Source organism: Pteropus vampyrus, unplaced genomic scaffold (genome assembly GCF_000151845.1).
Source record: "Pteropus vampyrus isolate Shadow unplaced genomic scaffold, Pvam_2.0 Scaffold11, whole genome shotgun sequence".
NCBI classification, from domain to species: domain Eukaryota; kingdom Metazoa; phylum Chordata; class Mammalia; order Chiroptera; family Pteropodidae; genus Pteropus; species Pteropus vampyrus.
Window position 1 is genome coordinate 15,382,104 of NW_011888792.1, and position 20,875 is coordinate 15,402,978.

General features: G+C 31.7%; 1 protein-coding gene across 2 annotated transcripts in view; it reads right to left on the reverse strand.

Moving 5' to 3' along the window:
* Positions 1-815: 815 nt before the first annotated feature.
* CHD1 (chromodomain helicase DNA binding protein 1) overlaps positions 816-20,875 on the reverse strand; it is a 71,423-nt gene continuing 51,363 nt past the window's right edge. The window contains exons 26-37 of one of the 2 annotated variants that reach the window (XM_023523550.1): positions 20,405-20,535; positions 19,365-19,503; positions 19,002-19,152; positions 18,347-18,469; positions 17,492-17,617; positions 16,772-17,032; positions 16,273-16,413; positions 11,499-11,677; positions 5,199-5,295; positions 4,145-4,196; positions 3,426-3,636; positions 816-2,728 (exon numbers count right to left, since the gene is read on the reverse strand). In XM_023523550.1, coding sequence (XP_023379318.1) covers positions 2,383-2,728; positions 3,426-3,636; positions 4,145-4,196; positions 5,199-5,295; positions 11,499-11,677; positions 16,273-16,413; positions 16,772-17,032; positions 17,492-17,617; positions 18,347-18,469; positions 19,002-19,152; positions 19,365-19,503; positions 20,405-20,535 — 1,957 coding nt within the window. In that variant the 3' untranslated portion in view covers positions 816-2,382. The remainder of the gene's footprint in view (positions 2,729-3,425; positions 3,637-4,144; positions 4,197-5,198; positions 5,296-11,498; positions 11,678-16,272; positions 16,414-16,771; positions 17,033-17,491; positions 17,618-18,346; positions 18,470-19,001; positions 19,153-19,364; positions 19,504-20,404; positions 20,536-20,875) is intronic. The other variant, XM_011378445.2, reaches the window with a different exon arrangement.

Consider the following 20,875-nt stretch of genomic DNA (forward strand, 5'->3'; position numbering starts at 1 on the left):
TCTCATCCTTGAAATATTAAACACAAATGGATAAAAAGGCAAAGCAGAATGAGCATGTAAAGGACAAAAATTAAGCACATTTTATAATGTTCCCTGTTATATCTATGCACTAATGTTCTTCTCCATTGTCATAATAAATTTATGGCTTGTTCCTTTTCTGTATAATTGCTGACTTCTTCCAAATAATGAAAATGTTTTCCATCAATTAAAAAGTTACATACAGTTTCAGATTTTTCATTCAGCTCAGCTAATTAGTTGACTGAAATATTCAACTAAATGTAGCATTAAGAGCCCATTCCATTGTCTCAAAAAAACGCAATACTGTTCTTTTATGAAATCTGCAGAACAGGACATAATGTAAATGTCCCAGCTACAAAGTAATTAATTAAAAACGCCAACCCTGATCTGTTTTCTGTTAATGACTTCAGTAAGTATTACAATTTTTTTTGTTAAATGCTATCTTGTGGAATAATCACTTATATTAAATGTGGAAAAAAGTGAAAAAGCTTTAAAAATGTGTACCGGCACTAAATTGTTTTATCACTTTTGTACTTAACGATAAATTAGATATTTTTAAATTGAGTTATTCCTTATATGTTATCTATTCTACCAGGAAAAACAGATCATCATTCTTCAGGGTAACTATCTAAGGAGGAGTCACTGCTTAAAACAAACAAAATGAAAACAAAACTTCGTTTTGTACCCAAAGTGTAAAAAATTAGACCTAATTGGATAAAAGCAAAATATTAAAAACACATCTATAAACAAATTTCTGTACAGTGCTCCCACAGCTAATCAATTAGGGACACACTTAATATTATTGAAACATATCAATATATTTGTAAAAGTTAAGATTCAAATTTGTTACATTACAGCACACATACAAGAGTGTATGCTACAAGTCAAAAATTCCCACTGAATATAACAAAATAAAAATCTGTGAATAAATATAAGCCATTCTAAAATAATCTCTGCAGAAAACCAGAGTCCAACAAAAATTTCAATGATCTAAATTTTACTTCATAGAGTCATATAGCCTTCAAAATAGGTTTAGCTGTAGTGCTACACATTAATTATATTCAACTGCTTACCAAAATATCCTTTTGCTGGCAGCTAAATGTTACTATTAAAAAAAAGAGTTAAGTGCTTGAGGGAATAAGAATGCAGCAGAAAATTACAGGAGCCCACAAATCCTTTTTCTTAAATTTAATTTGTCATATATAAGGTTTTTATATACAATCAGTGTGCATTGTAACAGTTTATATTAAAAGTCAATCAAGTTTATCTAAAATGTTACCTGGCTGCATAGCACATTTGACATTATTGCCCACATGAAAAGGGAAAACAAATGGATTTACAATAACTTTTGGCCATTTTGGATTCTGAAGTGTTCATACACCTACCCTTTTAAACCAAATGCGTCTGAAAATGTTTCCAGAGCATGCAGTTTAGAGCTGACATGTTATCTTACCATTTTGTTATTACAAACACAATACTGACTAAAAAAGGAAAAAGAAAATGAAAACACATGTATCTAATAAAATAGTCAATATAAAAAGAGGACTAATGGAATTAAGTGGCCCCTTTCCCCATTTTTTACATTCTAAACAATGATTCCATCAAGACAAATCATTAAAAAGTGTTATTACACTGATTTTTTTTTTTTAAATAAGAAGGCCTGAGTTGGTAGGGAAAGGAACAGTCAAAAAAAGCCTGAGAAGGGGAAGGAAGTAAGGAAAGCTCATTTAATCCATTTACAATAATTTACATTTTTTTGTGTGTGTGTATGTAAAAAGGCATAATAATAGATCACAAACAGGAAATTCCTGGCTATTTTACAGATATAAGTACAGAATTTAAATATTCAAGCTTGTGATGAAAAGCGGCAAGGTGGTCGCAGTGTACAATGTAAACAAGTAGCTTTGGAAAGTGAACAAAGTCCTTGAGTGTTTTTTCTTTATTAAGAAAAGAACTCTCTTTCATTCCTTCCTGAAACATGATCACAGGTCAGAGTAAAGTTCATATACAAACATAATTTAAATGGAGGTCAGTCTAAAATCACTGACCTAAAAACAGTTTTATCCAGCCTACATGGAAGGGCAGTGTTGAGGTCCCTGTAATAGTAAACATTTTCCATTTCTTTAAAAAAGAAAAAAAAAAAAAAGTACTACAATATTTGTAGTACAGTGCAGCATAATCCTTAAATATAAAAATATTTTCTCTTCTGTTGGGATAATAGACCTTGCATCCTGGAAAGAAGTAACAATACTGCTACTGATAGAAGATCTGTTTATGTCTTTCAAGTCATGTAAGGCAATTACTGTGTTGGTTTATGATATATGGCTAAAAGAAAAGTCCAGAAAGACAAAATATCAGTTTTTGTTATGTTTTCCGACTACTCCAGGTATGCTCAGGTGTACTTTTGTGTTCAGTTGAGTGTTCAAATGGAGATCTGGAGCCATAAGGAGACCTCTGCTCTAGTGGTGACCGAGGCCCACTACTGGAAGCTCTGTGGTCCATTTGCCAATCTGAGTGATACCTATAATCCCTGGAAGATTTATGATGTGTATATTCCGAACTTGACCGATGATCTGAATGAGAACGATGATCTGAATGAGAACGATGATCAGAATGAGATCTATCTTTTAAACTTCCTTCCAAATTTGACCTGTGATCTCTACTTCTATGATCATCCAGTTTTCTGTGTTTCTCTCTATCGCTGTAATATCTAATAAAAGAAAAATTAGAAATTTTAAATAATGCAAATGAAATGTTTCCAAATAAAATCTTATTAAAAAACACAAAAATACTTTAAAGCATACTTTTAATGGTATACAAGCTCAGTGTTTCATTACAAAACTACGTAAGTGAGCTTAAAAATCACTAGAAATATCCCTGTATGCCTTTGGAAAAAAATATTCGATTCATAAAACTAAAGTGATTCACATAGAAAACATCCTGATTTCAGGACTATCCCAGATTATGTTTTCACATAAATTAGTTTTCCCCCATGAGTTTAATTTTTAATGAAACAGAATACAGAATCCCCTCCACCAAAATTCAGCCATATTCCATCAAGCTTTTATTTTACCCTATTATTACATTTGAAGAGTTTTTGAGCCAATATTCTCCAAAAATCAACAATGAATCTGTGTCTTATAATTACAGAACTTCCTACACTTTCCTCTTACTGTATTTTGATTCTAAATTTATAATTTGAAAAAAAAAAAAAAGATTTTATAGACCAGTTCTTAATATTAAAAAAAAGTACTATATATTGGGTTTTTCTTATTTATAAACAAACACCTTTATTTCACATAAGGCTTGATTACTTGAAGACTGAATTGGCTAATAAGGTCAAACACAGAATATAAAATAGAGAAGACATGAATAAGCAAAATTTCAAAACTGATTGTCAAAGTTACCTGCTGTCCTGCTTGTAGTGATCCCAATCACGATGATCTTTACCATTACTAAAAGAAGAATAAGGTCTTTTCCTAGAGTCACTCTTTTTGTAAGAATCTCCCTGATGTCGGTCTTTATGATGATCATGATACTGAGATAAGTGTCTCTCAGATGAATAACTGTCCCTGCTGCTATCATCGTGATTTGTATTCTCCTTTATTCTTTCTACCTCTGTTAGATAAAAGAATCCAACTTTTGTTAATCACTTAAAATAAAAATACACGTAAACACAAGTAACTTTGCTGCTAGATTATAAGTACTCCTATTTCAACTCCAATTAGATAAAATCAGGTCCCAAATACAGGCATTTAAAGCCTTTAGAAATGATCTATAAAAGCAGTATTAAGCTTACAAAAGGATCGCTTTATTGTGAAATGTGAAAAATCACAATAGAAAAATATATGGCTCATTTCCTTCTCAGATAGATTATACTTTTATGATTTTTGTACAGAAAGAATGCATTATTGTATTCTAAATTGTTTTTATCATCATTTTAACAATTCTACAATTTCTAGAAACTGGTAAAAGGTTGATTTTTGGAAAGGTTAATAATGAGCAAAAAAGAATTATTGTTTAAGATAATAGATTCAATATAATAATGTAAGTATTACCTAAAACAAACTTAAAAAGGAAAAATGATTTTTAAATTTACTTCCTAAAACAATCAGTTAAGACATACCTGGATTTCGAATCACTTGAGCATTCAAGTTGCTGTTCTGGTCATTATTTTGCTAAAATAAATACACATATATAAGAATCTTTGAAGTGGCTTCAAATACCCTTACAAAACAGGAGCGGGGGGGGGGGGGGGGAAGCCTAAAAGGAAAAACTTGAGGCTGAAAGAAGTCCTTACATAAGATATTAGAATATATAAATGTATGATTTGCAGATATATTTTTTAAAGCATAAACTATTTGTCCAATGACTTTTTAAAAACATTTGACTGTGAAATAAGTTTACACTTAACAGAAAAGCTGCAAAAATAGTACCGGAAGTTCTCATATGCCTTTCACCCAGCTTCTCCTAATGTTAATAATATCTTATGTAACCATGGTATAATGATCAAAATTAAGTAATTAACATTGGTACAACACTATTAACTGAACTACAGACTTTATTCAGATTTCATATTTTTCCACTAAGGTGCTTTTTCTGCTCCAGGATCTAATCTGGAATTCCAAATTACGCTTAGTTTTCATATCTAACTTAGTTTCTTCCAATGAGGGACAGCTCCTCAGTTTTTTCTCCCATAATTTTGACACTTTTGAAGAGTACTAGACAGTTATCATGTAGAATCTTTCAGTTGGGGGTTTGTCTCATATTTTCTCATGATCAAATTGAGATTATGCATTTTTGCCAAGAATTCCACAGAAATGATGTACCTTTCAAAGTGCATCATACCGGGGGGTTCACGATGTCAATATCTTATTACTGGTGATGTTAATCTTTATCGCTTCTTTACAGTGTTGTCAGGCAGGTTTCTAAAAGTTATTATTTCTCTTTGTAATTAGTAAACATATTGGAGGAGATATTTTTAAACTATGCCAGTATCTTATTTTCTTGTCCATTAATTTTAGCTTCCTTCAGAGGATCTTACCTGCAACAATTTTTATTGTGGTGCTCTAATGGTAATTTTCTATTCCCTTCATTTCTTCTACATAACTTGAATTCTTAAGGAAGAATGTCTCGGTTTAATTACATAAATTAAAAGAAAAAGTTATGCATTAATTTACCTGAGATTCCTGCCGTTTTTTAATAGCATGCTTATATAATTTATGTAATTTTCTTGCATCAAACTCGGTAAACTTAGATACAAAAATCCACAGGTTTCTAGAAAAAGAAAGGGCAAATTAGTCTGGTGGAAAATATTTAGCTTTTTCATGGAATCCCTTCTCTCTAGATAGAAATATTCAGACACACATACTTAGCCCTCTATGAAATAAACTCTAAGGAGATTATTTCTAGTGTTTTTAAAAACTTCGCATATAGATAAAACTCCAAATGAAACTAAACATTAAGTTTTATTTTTCTTTCAAATCCCTTCTTTTATAATTTTTGGAGTGATAAAGTAGTAATCAATCCTAATTTGAAACCAAAGAGATATAAATTTATAAATCGGGAAGGGACTCATGATGTGATGTGGACAGGTATAAAAGGAACAAGCTATATTAGTAGTATGAGTAAAGATAACATCAGATAATATGGATTCAGTTTGTGAAAGAAGAGTCTTAAACAATACATTAAAAGCCAAAAAGATACCAGGTATAACATGGTATCTTTAGGCCTCTCTTCCCATCTCAAGATAACTGATCATAGTACTCTTCCATGATAAATTCATATATAGCCTGTGAATACTTCTCAACACAGCTTCCTCAGCACTCATAATCAATGATGCCTGAGTTGAAGTCTATCTGCCATCACAGAAATAATAATGGTTTCACATAGCCGCAATTTTTTCTTAAATGATTAGTTTTTCAGTAGGCATGTTAAAGTATGAGTTTGAATCTTGCTTATATAAACAGGATAGAGAAATTACTCTTTAGTCAATGATGGAGTTCAGCAAACTACCCAATATCAACATCTTTAATAAGTTAAGCAATAGATTTTAAGGGATTAGAAAATAAACCTCCGTGTATGAATAATGGCTTCCCAAAAGAAAGCCATCTTCCAGTGACACTGATGGAAGGAAGAAGGTCTAAGAGCAAAAATTCTTAGTAGAAAATAACTTCATTCTATTTTATGGGAGAAATAATATTACACAGAAGCATTTAATTTCGACGTTTCTAAACAGGCTGAGACATATTTCTCTCAAATATCAAGCTTCTATTGTTTATTATTACAAAGCACACATTAAATTATAAAGCCTTGGGGGTGGCTCCATAGTGTAGTGGTTAGCTCGTCTGCTTTACATGCAGAAGGTCCTTGGTTTGCGTCCCAGGTGGAGCCACTGACCATACCCCGGGTGTGCCAGGCCCCCTGAGTGTGCTGAAGGCAGCAGGCCCTGGGTGCATGCCATGAGTGTGTGGGAGGAGACGCCCCGCCTTCAGAGATCCAGTTCTTAAGGGGAAATGGCAACATACATAGGTCAGAGGTGGAAGTGGGGAGGGGAGAATTAATGCATGGGGAGGGGAGAATTAATGTGGGGGGAGGGAGATTATAAAGCCTTGACTGAATGTGATACTACTGATCTCAGGTACTTTATACAAGTTTTATATTTTCAAAACTCTTTTCTATTATTTAATTCCACAAATAACCAACCTTTAGGAAGGCAATAAATATAGAAGTTAATTTTCAAAATAAGCACATAAGGTACAAAGGCTAAGTGATTTGCCTAAACTCATACAGCTAAGTAAGGCTTGAAGACAGGCTCCTAATTCTCTTTCCACTAAGATCAGTAATTTGCAGCCTTTTGATTTTGGACATCGACATGTGTGAATAGCTGCTGGTTCGTAAACTACTAAAACCTTGCTAAGTGTTAGTAAATTTTGGAATGCGTAAGTCTGAGTTATCCACTAACTGCAAAATTAAGAGAGCACATGTGCAATACAGAGATGGACATCTGGTGATTTTCCACAAGAATTCTTATCAGTGTTAAGTCTGTTGTGGCTTTGTTTTACTAATTATATAATACCATTAGTATTATCAATTTAGTTTGTGAAGGTTGTTTGCTTAACTGTAGCATATAATGACACCTCATCAATATTGTGGCCTACAATTTTACAAAAAACCGCAAGTGTTAAGAATGCACTGCAACTTAAAGAGCAGCCAGCCATATCCTTATATTTAATGCACGTATATATACATAATACTCTCAAAATTTGCTTCCATAGTGATACTTTATAGCCTGTAAAATTAGGCTAGTTAAATAAATTGCAACATATTAAGGTTCGAGACTGATATTACCAGGCTACTTTAAACTAATGGAACACTTTCACAATACATATACATAGATCATTTTAATTTTTTTCAACATCATGAAAATTTTCAAACATACATCAAAGATGTAGGAATTTTACAATGATCACCCACCCATATACCTACTACCTAGATCCTAATAATATTTTCTATGCTTGCCTTCTTATTTATGTTTGCACATATTATTTCACACATCTATCCCTGTCAATCCATCTAAATTTTGATGCATTTCAAAGAAAAATGCAAGTATTAATATATCTCCTCCTAAATAATTAAACATTGAAATAAATTCTGAATTCATATCATTAACTAGTCAATACCTGTTTAGTTTTTTTTTTAAATAAAATTTATATACAGTAAAATTCACAACTTTTTAAAGTTTACACTTGCTGAGTTTTGCAAACTAACATACACCGTATAACTCAAAAACATATCAAGAAAGTTTGGTTTTGCTTCTTCCCAATGTCTAAGTTATTTTACCAATGGAGAGTTTTAAAAGACAATGGGATTAGAAATAGTCCAAGAAACTGAGAAGCACTCTCTAGACTACATCACTCCATGTAATTATCAAAGGTGTGAAAGGATAAAGAAATAGCTAATGCCAAGTCATGAAAGATAATTCTTTACACAAATTCTAGAAAAGTCTGTCATCAGGTAGCAGTTGGGAAAATTAAATCATTAGCTTCAACACTAAGAATATTAAATAAAATCTTTGTAACTGATATCTAATTATCCAAATCCTGTTATTACCCAATGTTTGACATTATATCAAAACAGCAATTATAAAATTAAAATGACTGCAGTGTTCACAGAGTTCACTGGATTCTTTTAGCACACAAAATAGCTAAACATTTGTTAAAGATTTTTTTTTTAAACTACAGCAAAAGGCAAAAAAGAATCAGTGGATCTTTAAATCGTTAAGAATACTATATAATTAAAAAAAGAAAAAAATGAAAAATAAATAAATAAAATGAAAATTAATGAAAGTGGGAGGGAGAATAATACTATGTAAGGGTGGTGGTCACCAGAAGACATAAATATGTATAATATACATGATATTAACCTGGAAATAAAATTTAAAATCAAACTTAGTTGAGAAAACTGATATATGATAGAAATGAAATCAACAGCTGAGAAAATTCATCTAGCCCTTAAATGAACTTAACAGACTAATTCATCTACATTCTACAGTTAACTCATAAGAGTAAAGGGTACAGAATTAATAAACTTCGCATCCTTAGTTCATAATAAATTTCTTTTTAAAATATTTTTCCTCTAGAAAAATCTAGTCAGGAATTAGATTCTGTTCCTAATTATATCACCTGCTGAACTCTGTAATCTTGGCCAAAACCAGAGTTAGGACTAGCATTAGCACTTACACAAACCTAAGAGTGAGTCCCTCTTTAAAGTTCAGCCCTGGATGCCTTCTTAGCCATACCCCACTCCCAACCCAACAAAGCCGTTCACTTGAGTCCATTTTTTCTTTTATAAAATAGAAGTAAATTGTTTGGATTTCCTAAACATGACATTGTTAAAAAGATCAGTTAGAATAAAGAATACGTAAGTGCTCTGAAAGACAAATGAAATAAAAACATACATTATATTACTAAGATTATCACTTGATTGAAAGTGATTTTTAAATAAAAACTAATATTCCATTTCCATACCAAATATTCATTTGGTCAACAGATGTATAAAAAATCTGAGTAAGAAATAAAGCAGTTTATTTTAGTTACTGTAAAAACTGCTTAACATCAATTGCTCTGTAATTATGAGTCAAGTCTCTATCTTTATAATTACAGGTAAGGTCTGTGTCTTCTTTCATTTTGTAAAATCAATAACTATAGCTGTGTTCTTAGGGTGGGGTGGGGTGAGGTGGGGTAAGATGAGTCAGCAGTTCAATGACAGCTTTTAATATATGGAACTCTTTTCCTTGCTCCCAAGATTTTTTTCACAATCTTACTCTGAGACAGCACTCAGAGTAAACGCTAATTTACTTTCTGATATATTTCTCAACTGGAGTCTTTCTGTTCTCTCTTCCCCTTTAAAGAAATCTGGTATAACCAGAGACAGTGGCAGGCAGCAGGAATAAGCACCAAGGAATATGAAGTCAAAGTAGAAGGAAACTAAATGGGGGAAAAACAAAAAGGTAATATGCCAACTGGGTAAAAAGAGGGATCAAACCTTTGGAGGTAAAGACAAACATGAAGAAAAGCCTCCTGGCTATTGGTCTCTTTTCTTTCATATATCCCCACCCCTTTTCTAATAACAAACTAAATCTGAAATAGCATTTATTTGTTTTAGCCACTATGTAATTTCAATAAGATGTTGTTTATTTCTAACCTAGAAAGCAAATAAAATAGATTCCTCCCTCTTCGCCACCTCAAAAATCTAAATTCTGTAAGGTCTTAAAAACTAGTATGTAGTACACAATGACATACTTTTGGATAGAAATCATGCTCTTTTAGTGTGGTGCCTGGTGGATACTAGACTTATGAGGAGGGAGTACTTTGTAAACTATGTAATAGTCTAAGCACTATACTATAATACCTGAAACTAATATAATACTGAATGTCAAAAAAAAAAAAAGACAGAAAGAAAAAGAAAAAAAAGAAAAGGAAAAGAAACCAGGTTCCTTTACACTAAAAAGTAGGGGAGAACTTTTAACATACTCCTTTAACTAAATTTAACTTTAAGAATAATTCACTGCATTGCCTTTATTTTCCTAACTTTATCACAAACAATCAAGAACACGTTTGGGAGCTACTAACAGAAAATTTAACTTTGGCTCTTGAATACAGAAAGACAGAGAACTGGCTATATTCTCATTAAACCTTAATATATATAATTGAACTTTATTGTATTCTTGTTCTATGGTTCTGTGTTTTGGGAACCGTCGTGAGTTGAAAGAGCTTGAGAAGAACAAAATAATTGTTTTATGGTATTTAAGAAAAGCATTAAAGCTCCAGTACATATATTCAAACCAAAGTAAGAGATTAAGCCAAATGGTATAAATATAGTACTTTAGGATTATTATCTCTCATTCCTCATAATATATCATTCAATAATTGGAAAACATGTAGTGCCCCACAGTTTATAACGGGCTTCAAGTACAGATGTTACCATTTCACAGATGAAAATACTGGGGGCAACTGTTCAAGGCCACAAAGTCAAAAATTAGGCAAGATGGAGACTAAGCACATCTTCTGATATCAACTCTAGTGATCATTCCATGGCATTACAGGTACATGATTTCAGGCTATTATTATTGTTCCATGCATGGCTTTAATTTCTTTAACCTTGATAGCTCAGTTTCACTTGTTTTCAAAAGCCTAGTGACCATAATTAACTTTTTATCTCCTCTCTCTAGAATGGGTCCTGGTTGAGTTTAAGGAAAAAGGAGAAAAGTATAGAATCCCCCCCCACCCTTTTTACTTTAATCATTGTCAATCCTCCAGAAATACGGTATTAGTTTTTGTTTTGATGTGCAGCTGGCACTGCATATAGCAGAGAAATCAGCAGACTAATAAACTGATATCAGTGACTGGTTTGTGCTCATTTTATTTTTTTCCTAACTTGTCTAGTAGTTTGGTTTAATACTGATCTGGATTTGGTAATCATTAAGTGATCTGTATAGTAAAGCAGTGCAGATTTAGAATTTTAAGATCAACTGTACTGCTGCTGCTTCTAAAATAAAGGGGAAAATAGAATTCTGCATTTTACATTGCTTGAGGATATTATTTTTTACAAGGCTTTATACTCATACCCAGAAGATGAACTGCTAAGTTTACATAACAATACATTTATTTGTTTGGCATACCAATTTCTAAAGATATTATGTAAGATTTTTAAAAATAAAATGTAATCTGAATTTTAATGAAACAGCTTTCACTATTTCTTATTTAAAGGTAGAGATTCCAACTGTGATTTATTATGATGCATAATTAAGCAATCACTTATGAATAAAAAGCTTTAAAGTTAAAGGAAAAAAAATGAAAACAATCATCCTCAGGTTACCTCTCTAAACATTATATAAGTTATCTAAACTTCAGAAGTAGAAAAATACATTGAAATATGAGACAAATAGATGGTTACATAATCACAAATTTAACACTTACTTTCTCCACTGCTTGATTTGTTCAGGATTCGTATACTCTTTCAGACATTCTGTGATATGGTCTCCAATTTTTATTAAACACTGTCTAGTATGCTCCAGTTGTTCTCTTTCTGAAAGGCCTTTCTCAGGCCTATCAAGTTGTTTCAAAGCTGCTTTGACAGGCCTCATTCTTTCTTTACACTTTAAAATGGAAAAATAAAAACATAAATACAAGTATTAAAAACACGAATTCAACAAAGATCTTCTTTCAATGATATTTACATGAGTAAAAATAACATTGTTTGATGCTAAAATAAGAATTAAATCTCACCTCACAGCTCTTAAATATCTGGAGTTTCCCCCACAGATTCTCTAGAAAGCAAAGCTTTCCATTATTATTTAAAATCAGTCTTTGTGTAAGTAAAAGCTTTGGATTTTTACAGTCTGTAAAAATGGTACTTTTTACACTGTACCACTCTATTATAAGCACTCTTAAACAGAATGTTAAAAGATAAAATATTTCAGAGTTTAATATTCTATACTCACTATAATATAGAATAAAATATAAAAAATAAGGGTTTTTACTGGTAAGTTATTAAAATCAAAATGACTGCAAGTATAAATTGTCTACTCCTCTAAACCTTTGAGACAAAACAGCTAATAATGAATTTTGCTACTATCATATTTTAGTGGTCAGGGAGTTGGTGGTTGATAGAAACCAACCTTTTTCCCTGGCCTATATTATCACTGGGATGCTAACAAAAGAATGACATACTCAAATTATATGATTCAGCTGAAGTTCAATTTTTGTAATAAAAACTAACCTATACCAAAGCCAGAATAAAGATATTACTAAAAAAAGCAAATTATAGATAAAATTTATAGATAAAAATGCAAAACAAATTTATAATTAACAATAATTATATCTACAAGTAGTAAATTCCAGGAATGCAAGAATGGATCAACTACAGACAATATATTTAGTTGAGTCAACAACATTTATTTTAAAAAAGAAATCCTCACACATCACTACTGTGAAGGGTCATTCTTATTATAAATTAAGTGTATATATATATTTGCAGATTTGTATCTAAGTACTCTAATCAGTTTTACTCCAAATAACTTGAAAAGTTGTCCACCTTTTGTCAGGAATACCTTAAAAAGCTTTGGAATTTTGTATTCTTTATTTAAATAAATTAGAACTCAGCCAGGCCTGATGTCTTTTTCTAAAAAGGAAAAATCTTTAATATCCTTTCTAATTTTTAGCATTATTCATAGTTGTTCTCTATATTTCCTGTTTCTTGTTCAATTTTGGTAGTTTATAATCTACTAGAAAAAATATTTATTCAAAATATGTAAATTGAGTACAAACTATTTTCTAGGTATTGTTCTAGAACCAATAAAAAGAGCAGTAAATAAACAGAGACCCTGCCTTATACCTGTACTCTAGCAGAAGAGAGCCAATAAACAAGACACAGTGTGTTAGAGGATGACAACTATTATATAGAAAAATAAAGCAAGAAGAAGTATGGAACTTTCTACTTTATATAAGATTTCAGAGAAGGATGATGTTTGAGTAGACATCTAAAGAAAATGAAGGAGTAAGCCATTTTGAGCAAAGAGAAGAGCAAGAACAAATGTCCTAAACTTGGTCAAGGGAACAGTATGAGTCCAGTGTGGCTGAGACCAAGTGAGTGAGAAAACTAGCAGGAGGTGATGGGGACTAAACCAGATGCTATATCTTTTAGGCTACTGTTATCAATCTTTTATCCTATATGAGAGGGAAAGCCATTTGAGAATTTTAGGCAGAAAAGTAACATGTGGTGACTTTATTCTCCCTATAACAGTCATTATCACTCTCGTTGCTATGTGAAGAATGAACTGAGGTATAAAAGGGCATACAGGCAAGATGAGAAGGGTGGAAGCAGTGAGAACAACTATAAAGCGATTGAAATAATCCAGAAAAGAGATAGCTGAGGCTTGAACCAGTGGTAGAGCTAATATGATTTGCTCATTGACTGTAGGTGGATAAAAAGGAGAGGAATTGATGACTAAAATCTATGCTGAAGTCAAGGTCTGGAGATGGGAATTGGAAAAATGACAAATACTTGTAAAGTACTTGTAAAGTTATCAGAAGTTATGCATTACTTAGAAAATGCGCCTCATCTGATTCTGACAACAGACCTTCACAATACCACTTGATTTTATAGAGGAAATTAAAGCTTGAAATGACATCTGTCAAACCAAGTATGACCTCAAACTCTACTCTCTTAAGTGCTAAATTATACTGATATTTCGAAAAACAAATCTGTAAGACATAAGGAAAATCAAGAGGTGTCAAATAAGGCAAAGATATCACAGTAAATATTGAGAAAAGGCCCCTTAACTTAATAATCAGAGCTATTCCCAAGTAAAATTTACAGCTGACCGTTGAATGATGCAGGGGTTAGGGGCACCCACTGGCCCTCTATATGCACAGATTCCCAACCACCAATTGACCTTGAGTAACTTGGGTTTGAACTGCATGGGTCAACTGAAAAATATCCGAGTATAAGTAGACCCGCACAATTCAAACCTGTGTGTTCAAGAGTCAACTGTATATAGCAGTAAAGTCCTAACCATGTAAGCTGAGAAGTCTGGCTCCAAAGTCTATGTTTAAGACTATTCAATTCTTTCTCTCCATAATTCAAGAGATTTGAAGATTACTTATGAAAGTTAATGGAAAAAAATTCATTGGGTACATCAGGCAATTTTCCTTTTCAGCATTATATTAACAAGTCAACAGGCTAAGGAGAGGTCCCTCTCAGTGCCTTTACTCTTGTCTCTCACTGTTTCTCACTGTCCCACTCACTCTCTGCCTCTGAGAAGAGACCACACTCTGTCTATGGAGTGTTATCCCTTTTCTAATAAACTTTCCTTTTTGACTCTTTAAAAAAAAAAGGCTAAGGAGGAAATGTGGGCAAAGAAAAGAGGCAAGAGGTGCAATTTCACCTAACTCAGTAATGAGGCAGGCAGAGTAGGGGAAGCAATTCAAAAGCGTTCAATGTTTTCACCTCAGAAAAGTAAAGGCACACCACTACCACTCTCCACTCCAACCCACCCCAGTGAGGGTGTAAAAAATCAATAGAAAACGGATAGAAGATAGATGAAGATCTAGATCACAAATGGAAAGGTTAGCCTTAAAAAGGTGCTAAGGAATCCCAGCATGTGAACATAAAGAGAGAAAAATGAAAATCCAGAGATAAGGTATACATTCAAGTAAATAAAATGGAAGACAGGAGCAAGAACAGCTTATTTTGAATGTTCCCAATATTCTCAGGATTGGATGGATGTCAACAGCCAAAAGTGAGAAAGAAAACTGGCAGGAACTATTATATTTAAAGAGCATAAAAAATATTTAAAGCTAAATTAAGGCATGTCACAGGATTAGTAGGAAAAGAATAAATGGTTTCATTAATCAACACTCTCTAGTCAGGATACAAAATAGAAGAAAATGGGACAAGGTGAGCTGGGATCAAGAATGGCATAGTAGAGGTCAAACACAAACATAATTTTAAAATGTGAAAATTTCTCTTTCGAGTACAGCATTTGATTATACCAGTGATAAAACCGGTTTAAGATTACACCTAAGTCTAACAAGTGATGGGGTTATGTTAATAGCTCCATACAGTATAAGATTCAGATTCTAGAAATCCCTGAAGATTCTTATATGACCATGTATATACATATATCTGTGCATACATATAAATGAGATATTTATAGACTATAAATTTTCCCTTCAATTGCTACCTGTAATTATATATTTTCTATTCAAGTCCTAATAATTTATACCTGTCTCATAATCAGTCTTTTTTTCTCTAACATTATTACTCTTTCTTGATTTTGTTCTGTATCTGGACTTTTTCAATCATCTATCAATCTACTAGCATCTCTGAATTCAATAACAACATCCAACACAACCACTAACAATTTTCTGAGCAGAGCACTGTTTTGAAAACTTTTACATGTATCAACTCATTTAATCCTCATACTTTCCTAACAGCAGCACTCTGGCTTCAGAGTCAGTATATTTAACCAGCATACACGCTGCTTTCCCAACACTGCAACCTCACTATAAAGTTTTCCTCAAAATTCATATCGGAATCAATTTCCAGTTGAGACAACTGTGGGTTCCTGATTATATCCAGTAACTAAACCATATGGGAAAAGGACAAGATAGACTCTCCTTTACTTGAAAAAAAGCATGGAAGCATGTAAAACCACTTTATTGTAGACCAGTGTTACTCAAAGTGTGGTGTATGAACCCTGTGATAGTCCACAAGGGGATAGGTACAGAAATTTTAGAAACTATTTTATCAATTTGACAGTGCAATTTTCTGTCTACTTAATCTAGGAATAAAACATATATTTTCTATATATTCTTTAAATTTTCACTTCTTGTTTTCATTGTATATTCTAAAAATACTAGACTGCAAAAGACTAGAAAAGAACCTAGTCCTTCACTGTAGATAAGTACTACTTTTATATAGATGATAGGTTCAGGAATTGAAAGGTTTAAAAGTCGCTCTAAGTAGTCCCTACACACCTCCTCTTAAAGTCTTTATTTTATTAAAAAGTTTTTCTAAGTTGATTCTAAATTTAAGATACCTTTCAAAATTTAATATATCATTTTTATTAATCTGAACTGCAGTACTATCAAATTCAAATACATTTCTAAATTAAAAGCTCCAAAAGATGAAATTGCAATTTAAATGTTATAAGAATTACTACTAATAACCAGAAAGCCTACTACTTACAATGCTGAATGTCTTTTGATCCAGCTCTTCAGATTCTTCTGATATGGGAACTGGTTCACCACTTGCAGTGATATGAACTGGAGCATCTGACACTGCAGACTTCTTGGATCTTTCTTTGCTATCAGACTTGGATTCACTCAACTGAAGAAAAAGAGAAAATAAAAATGAAACCTAACAACAAAAACAAAATGATTAACACCTGCAGAAAATAATTACTCTCTTATTATATTTCACAGTTGCTATTTACATTTATTATTCTTATCTATTTTATCTTTTCCCATTTTATTTGGGGAAACTAAAAATAAAACTACTCAGTAATATTACCTTAAGGAACTTAAAAAAAGGATTCGAACCTATTTTTCTCCTCTACTAGACACCCACATGTATTTTAAAAGAACTGTTACATTACTAAGGCTAATTTGGGCTGATAGGCAATTTATTTTCCTAAAATGTAAGTTGATTGTGTAACTATCTAAATTTTACATTATGATTTGCGTACCTTTTCTTCCTTTATGTCTTTTTCTTTCTGCATAGCTTCTTTTACTTTTTCTCTTTTTTCTTTAAAATCTTTTTCCTTTATATCTTTCTTATCCTCTTTTTCTTTTATCTCCCTTTTAAGTTCTCTTTTATTCTCCTTTTCTTTTGCTTCCCTCTTTTCTTCTGGTTCCTTCTTTATACAAACATCTGAATCAGGTTTTTCTTCACTGTCTCTTTCTGTTTTAATTTTTTTATTTGGATGTTTCACAGAAGTGATCTCATCCTGGAAAGTGCAAGTATGGCCAATGTATTACTAACCAAATCTTGACAAAGATTAATTTTTCTTTGCATGACTATGGTTTGCATGTATGTGGATTCTGAAAGAAATAACCCAGAATCTCATTAATAATGATACATGCAATGTTTACCTTCCTATAAAAACTAAGGTAAGCCAGTTCTATTCAAAATTCATAATAAAATTAAAGGAGACAGAACCTTTCTCAAATGGCAAATGTTTGAAAAGGAAGGACCTTTGCTCTATTCCCTAGTGATATATAATATTCTACTGGATGGGTAGAATACTGGTCTGTAAATGAGACTACATACTGAACTATAAAAGAAAACTTCAGTACATAAAAATAAAATTTCAGACCTTAGTTCATATTTCAAATTTAAAGAATACCAAAACAAGCCATGTTCCCTTTCTATATAAAGAGGTTGCTTTTCTAAAACACATTCTTACCTTATCATCTTCATCAGACTTTTCTGAAGGCAGGGGAGAAGAATCACTCTTCATTTCCTCTTTCACTTTTATAGACTTCATTGCTTTATTCTTCTTAGCTCTTGCTTTTCTCCTCTTTGAACCTCCCTAAAAATAATTATATTTATTCTAACCAACTCCACAGATTCCATTTTAAAAAAAAATACTTCTTAAATACTAAATCTAAAAAGCTAAAAAAAATATTCCTAGCCAATTCTTAGCCTGTTAATAATAAGCTACATCAGTTTTAGAAAGTCAATGAAAGTCATAAAACTTAATGAATTAAATATATATTAATGTGAATAATAAATATTAACATACATTTTTTTCATTAAAAAAAATGAGAAGTAAAGAGAAATAGAAGGAGGGTTTTTCACTATCCTAAGTTATTCAACTAAATTCAGTGCTACCAGATATAGCATTAGAAATCATTTTTAACGGTATGTAGGTAGTTATAACATTGTGATCACAAGTAAATTTTTAAAGGTCACTGTAGTTTCTAATTACCTCTTTTAGCGTCTTTTTCTTACTTTTTTAGAGACCCCAAAACAGTAATGGAGGCTTGACCGCTCGAAAAGTACTCCATTCTAAGTACGTTGCCCCACTCCCTCTCCAAATACTAGGGGGAAAAAAAACTAACCCCACTTCTGACTCATCGGTATTAACATGAATGTTGAGATAATTTAAGGCAAAATATTACCATATTCAAATAATGTTACTAAAGTACAGAAAAATACACTTATAGGCTCATATTAACTGGATGTCTACAGTAATCAATGAAATAGATTTATCTTACTGAAAAGTAAAGTACTCTTAAGTATTTGAATTTTAACTTACTGCACCAGAGAGTCTCTGAGCTTCTTTTCTTGCAATATCTTTACTAAGTAATTTGATGAGGTAGTCTGCACGTGTCTGCAACTGTTTCGCTTGTGGTTTTTTATCAGGATCATCTGGAAGAATCTGAAAAGCAATTAATTTTTTCAGGTTGTCTTTAATAAACATGAGAAATTTATAAGCTAAAAACTGCTTATCCATTTTTAAAAATATGTATAATTAAGTTACCATTCTTTAAGTTTGTAGGAATAAACAACCTAGCATGCAAAACACATATTTTTATACCTATGCCACAGCCAAAGATTTAGCTTCCCTGGAAATGAATTCTAAATACACAAGAAAAAAAATCCCTCCATTCAAAATGAGAACATACAGTATGAGGCTGGAAATCTCTTTTGAATATACAATAGTGTATTTAGCATCCAATGTTATACACTTTTACCTCAATAACAAAAATATGATTTCAGAGATAAAGCAAAATCTCAAGAGATCATTTAAATTCAACCCCATCATGAACACCAGATGCTAAAGAAGCCAAGGTCACACAGCTAGCTAGAGTCTTGATTTTCTGACTCCTGGTTGAGTTTATTTCTAACGTAATTTAAAAGCAAAAATTAAATTCAACATTAATGATCAACAGAATCAAATATTTAAGTACCTTGTGTGTTAGACTGAGGTCAGGATCCATTTTAATCATTTCCCAGCTTCCATATCCATATTCGTAGATACCAATTAACAAATTGGAATCATCTTCTTTGCCCCAATCTATATCAAAATGAGCTGCCTTTGTATGGCATGGGATAGTATACCTAGCATTAAAGTTAAAAACCAATGTCAACTTTATAATTGGCTTATTAAAAATTTTGAATAACATATAACTTAAAATACTGTATTTTATGTTTAAAAACATGAGTCAAACTCACCAATGACACAATGACATAAAAAACACTTTAACCTACATTTATATCCAAATTATTGAATAACAATGAATATTTTACAATGGAAAAAGTAAATAACTCACTGCTTTCTTTCTTCTGGATCTGAAGGAATGGATTTGTGCAATGGTATTAATTCTTCTTCATGGGAGATGACTAGCTTGGCATTCACCTGTACTCCTGATATTCGGAATGTTGGACCCTTTACTTTTCCAAGTCTACCACCTTAATTTTTTTAAAAGAATATAAAAAAGTATAAACTATATAATTCTACAACATAAAAAAGCTACATATGGTATTACTTATATGAATACATATTATTTACCTATATTAAACATTACTTATTTATATTAAGGGGAGATTTGCTGGCAAAAATTTTATTACTATGCACTGAGTTAATAATGTTCAAGATTTTTAAATACAAATTAGTGACTATAATATAGCAGTAAGAATTCATAAAAAGCATTTCACATATTTAAGTGTTTTACCAATTGTACAAGATATATCATATCAATCTATTAAAATATGGCCAGCTTCTAAATAAAAGTTCTAGTGTTCTCTTTTCCCCCAGTATGTCTGATTACTAAATCGCATCTAAATATTTTTTAATTAATTAATTTTTTTACGGTGAGATTGGTTAACGAAATCCAGTAAGTTTCAGCTGTACACTTTAAAAGTAAGGCATATATATGTTTTACACTGTGTGTTTACCTCCAATAGTTAGATTTCTTTCTGTCACCACATATTTGACCGCCTTTATGTCTTCTAAATATTATTTAGGTAGATGAATTACAAAATAAGCAAAGTGAAGTAACTATACCCAAAACCAATATCACATTGTGTATTCTTATAATCTTTTCCCAGTCACCTATGCTAATAATATAGTACAACTAATTCCCGATGTTACCTCCCAGCCAGAATTATACCAGGCAGATAGATTCTATCGCCTTCAATAATATAATTCTGTTCCTCATTTCCTATTACCCAGGAATGACACTGATCTGTTTTGTAAAGCATCTTTTAAGACTGATGAATAGATAAGGTATAATAATATCTACCTAACTTAATAAAAGCATATTTTGAAACTTCCATTTACTTCTTTAAATCACTCTCATTTTAGTATTACCTGTCCGTTCTGTTCCTGAAGAATTATCCTTTAAAGCTTTAATGCAACCATTATGTACTAATTCTCCTAGTCGTCTGAGGTCTGTCTCTGACTTATCAACCAATTCAGCATCTCGAGCAATTGCGTCTAATCTGTAATAAAATAATACAATTTTCAGGTAAATAGGCAAAATAAAGTGGTGCCATTTAAGACAGAAAAAGTTTCACTTAATCTCAAGTTCTACAAAACACATTTGCATGTCCTACAAATTCTAATTTACATAACTGGCACAGGGTACACAAAACTATTAAGATCTGGTGGGTAAACGATCCATTTATATACTGAAGGATAATAATAAAGTTAACCAATTAAATACAGAGCAAATGGTATGCTCCAGATTTAAAGATTATATTAATAATCCTATAAAAGCTTTTCATAATTGATCAGATCTTAAGTTCAAAAGAAGTGGCTAAGCATGATGATAATTATAAA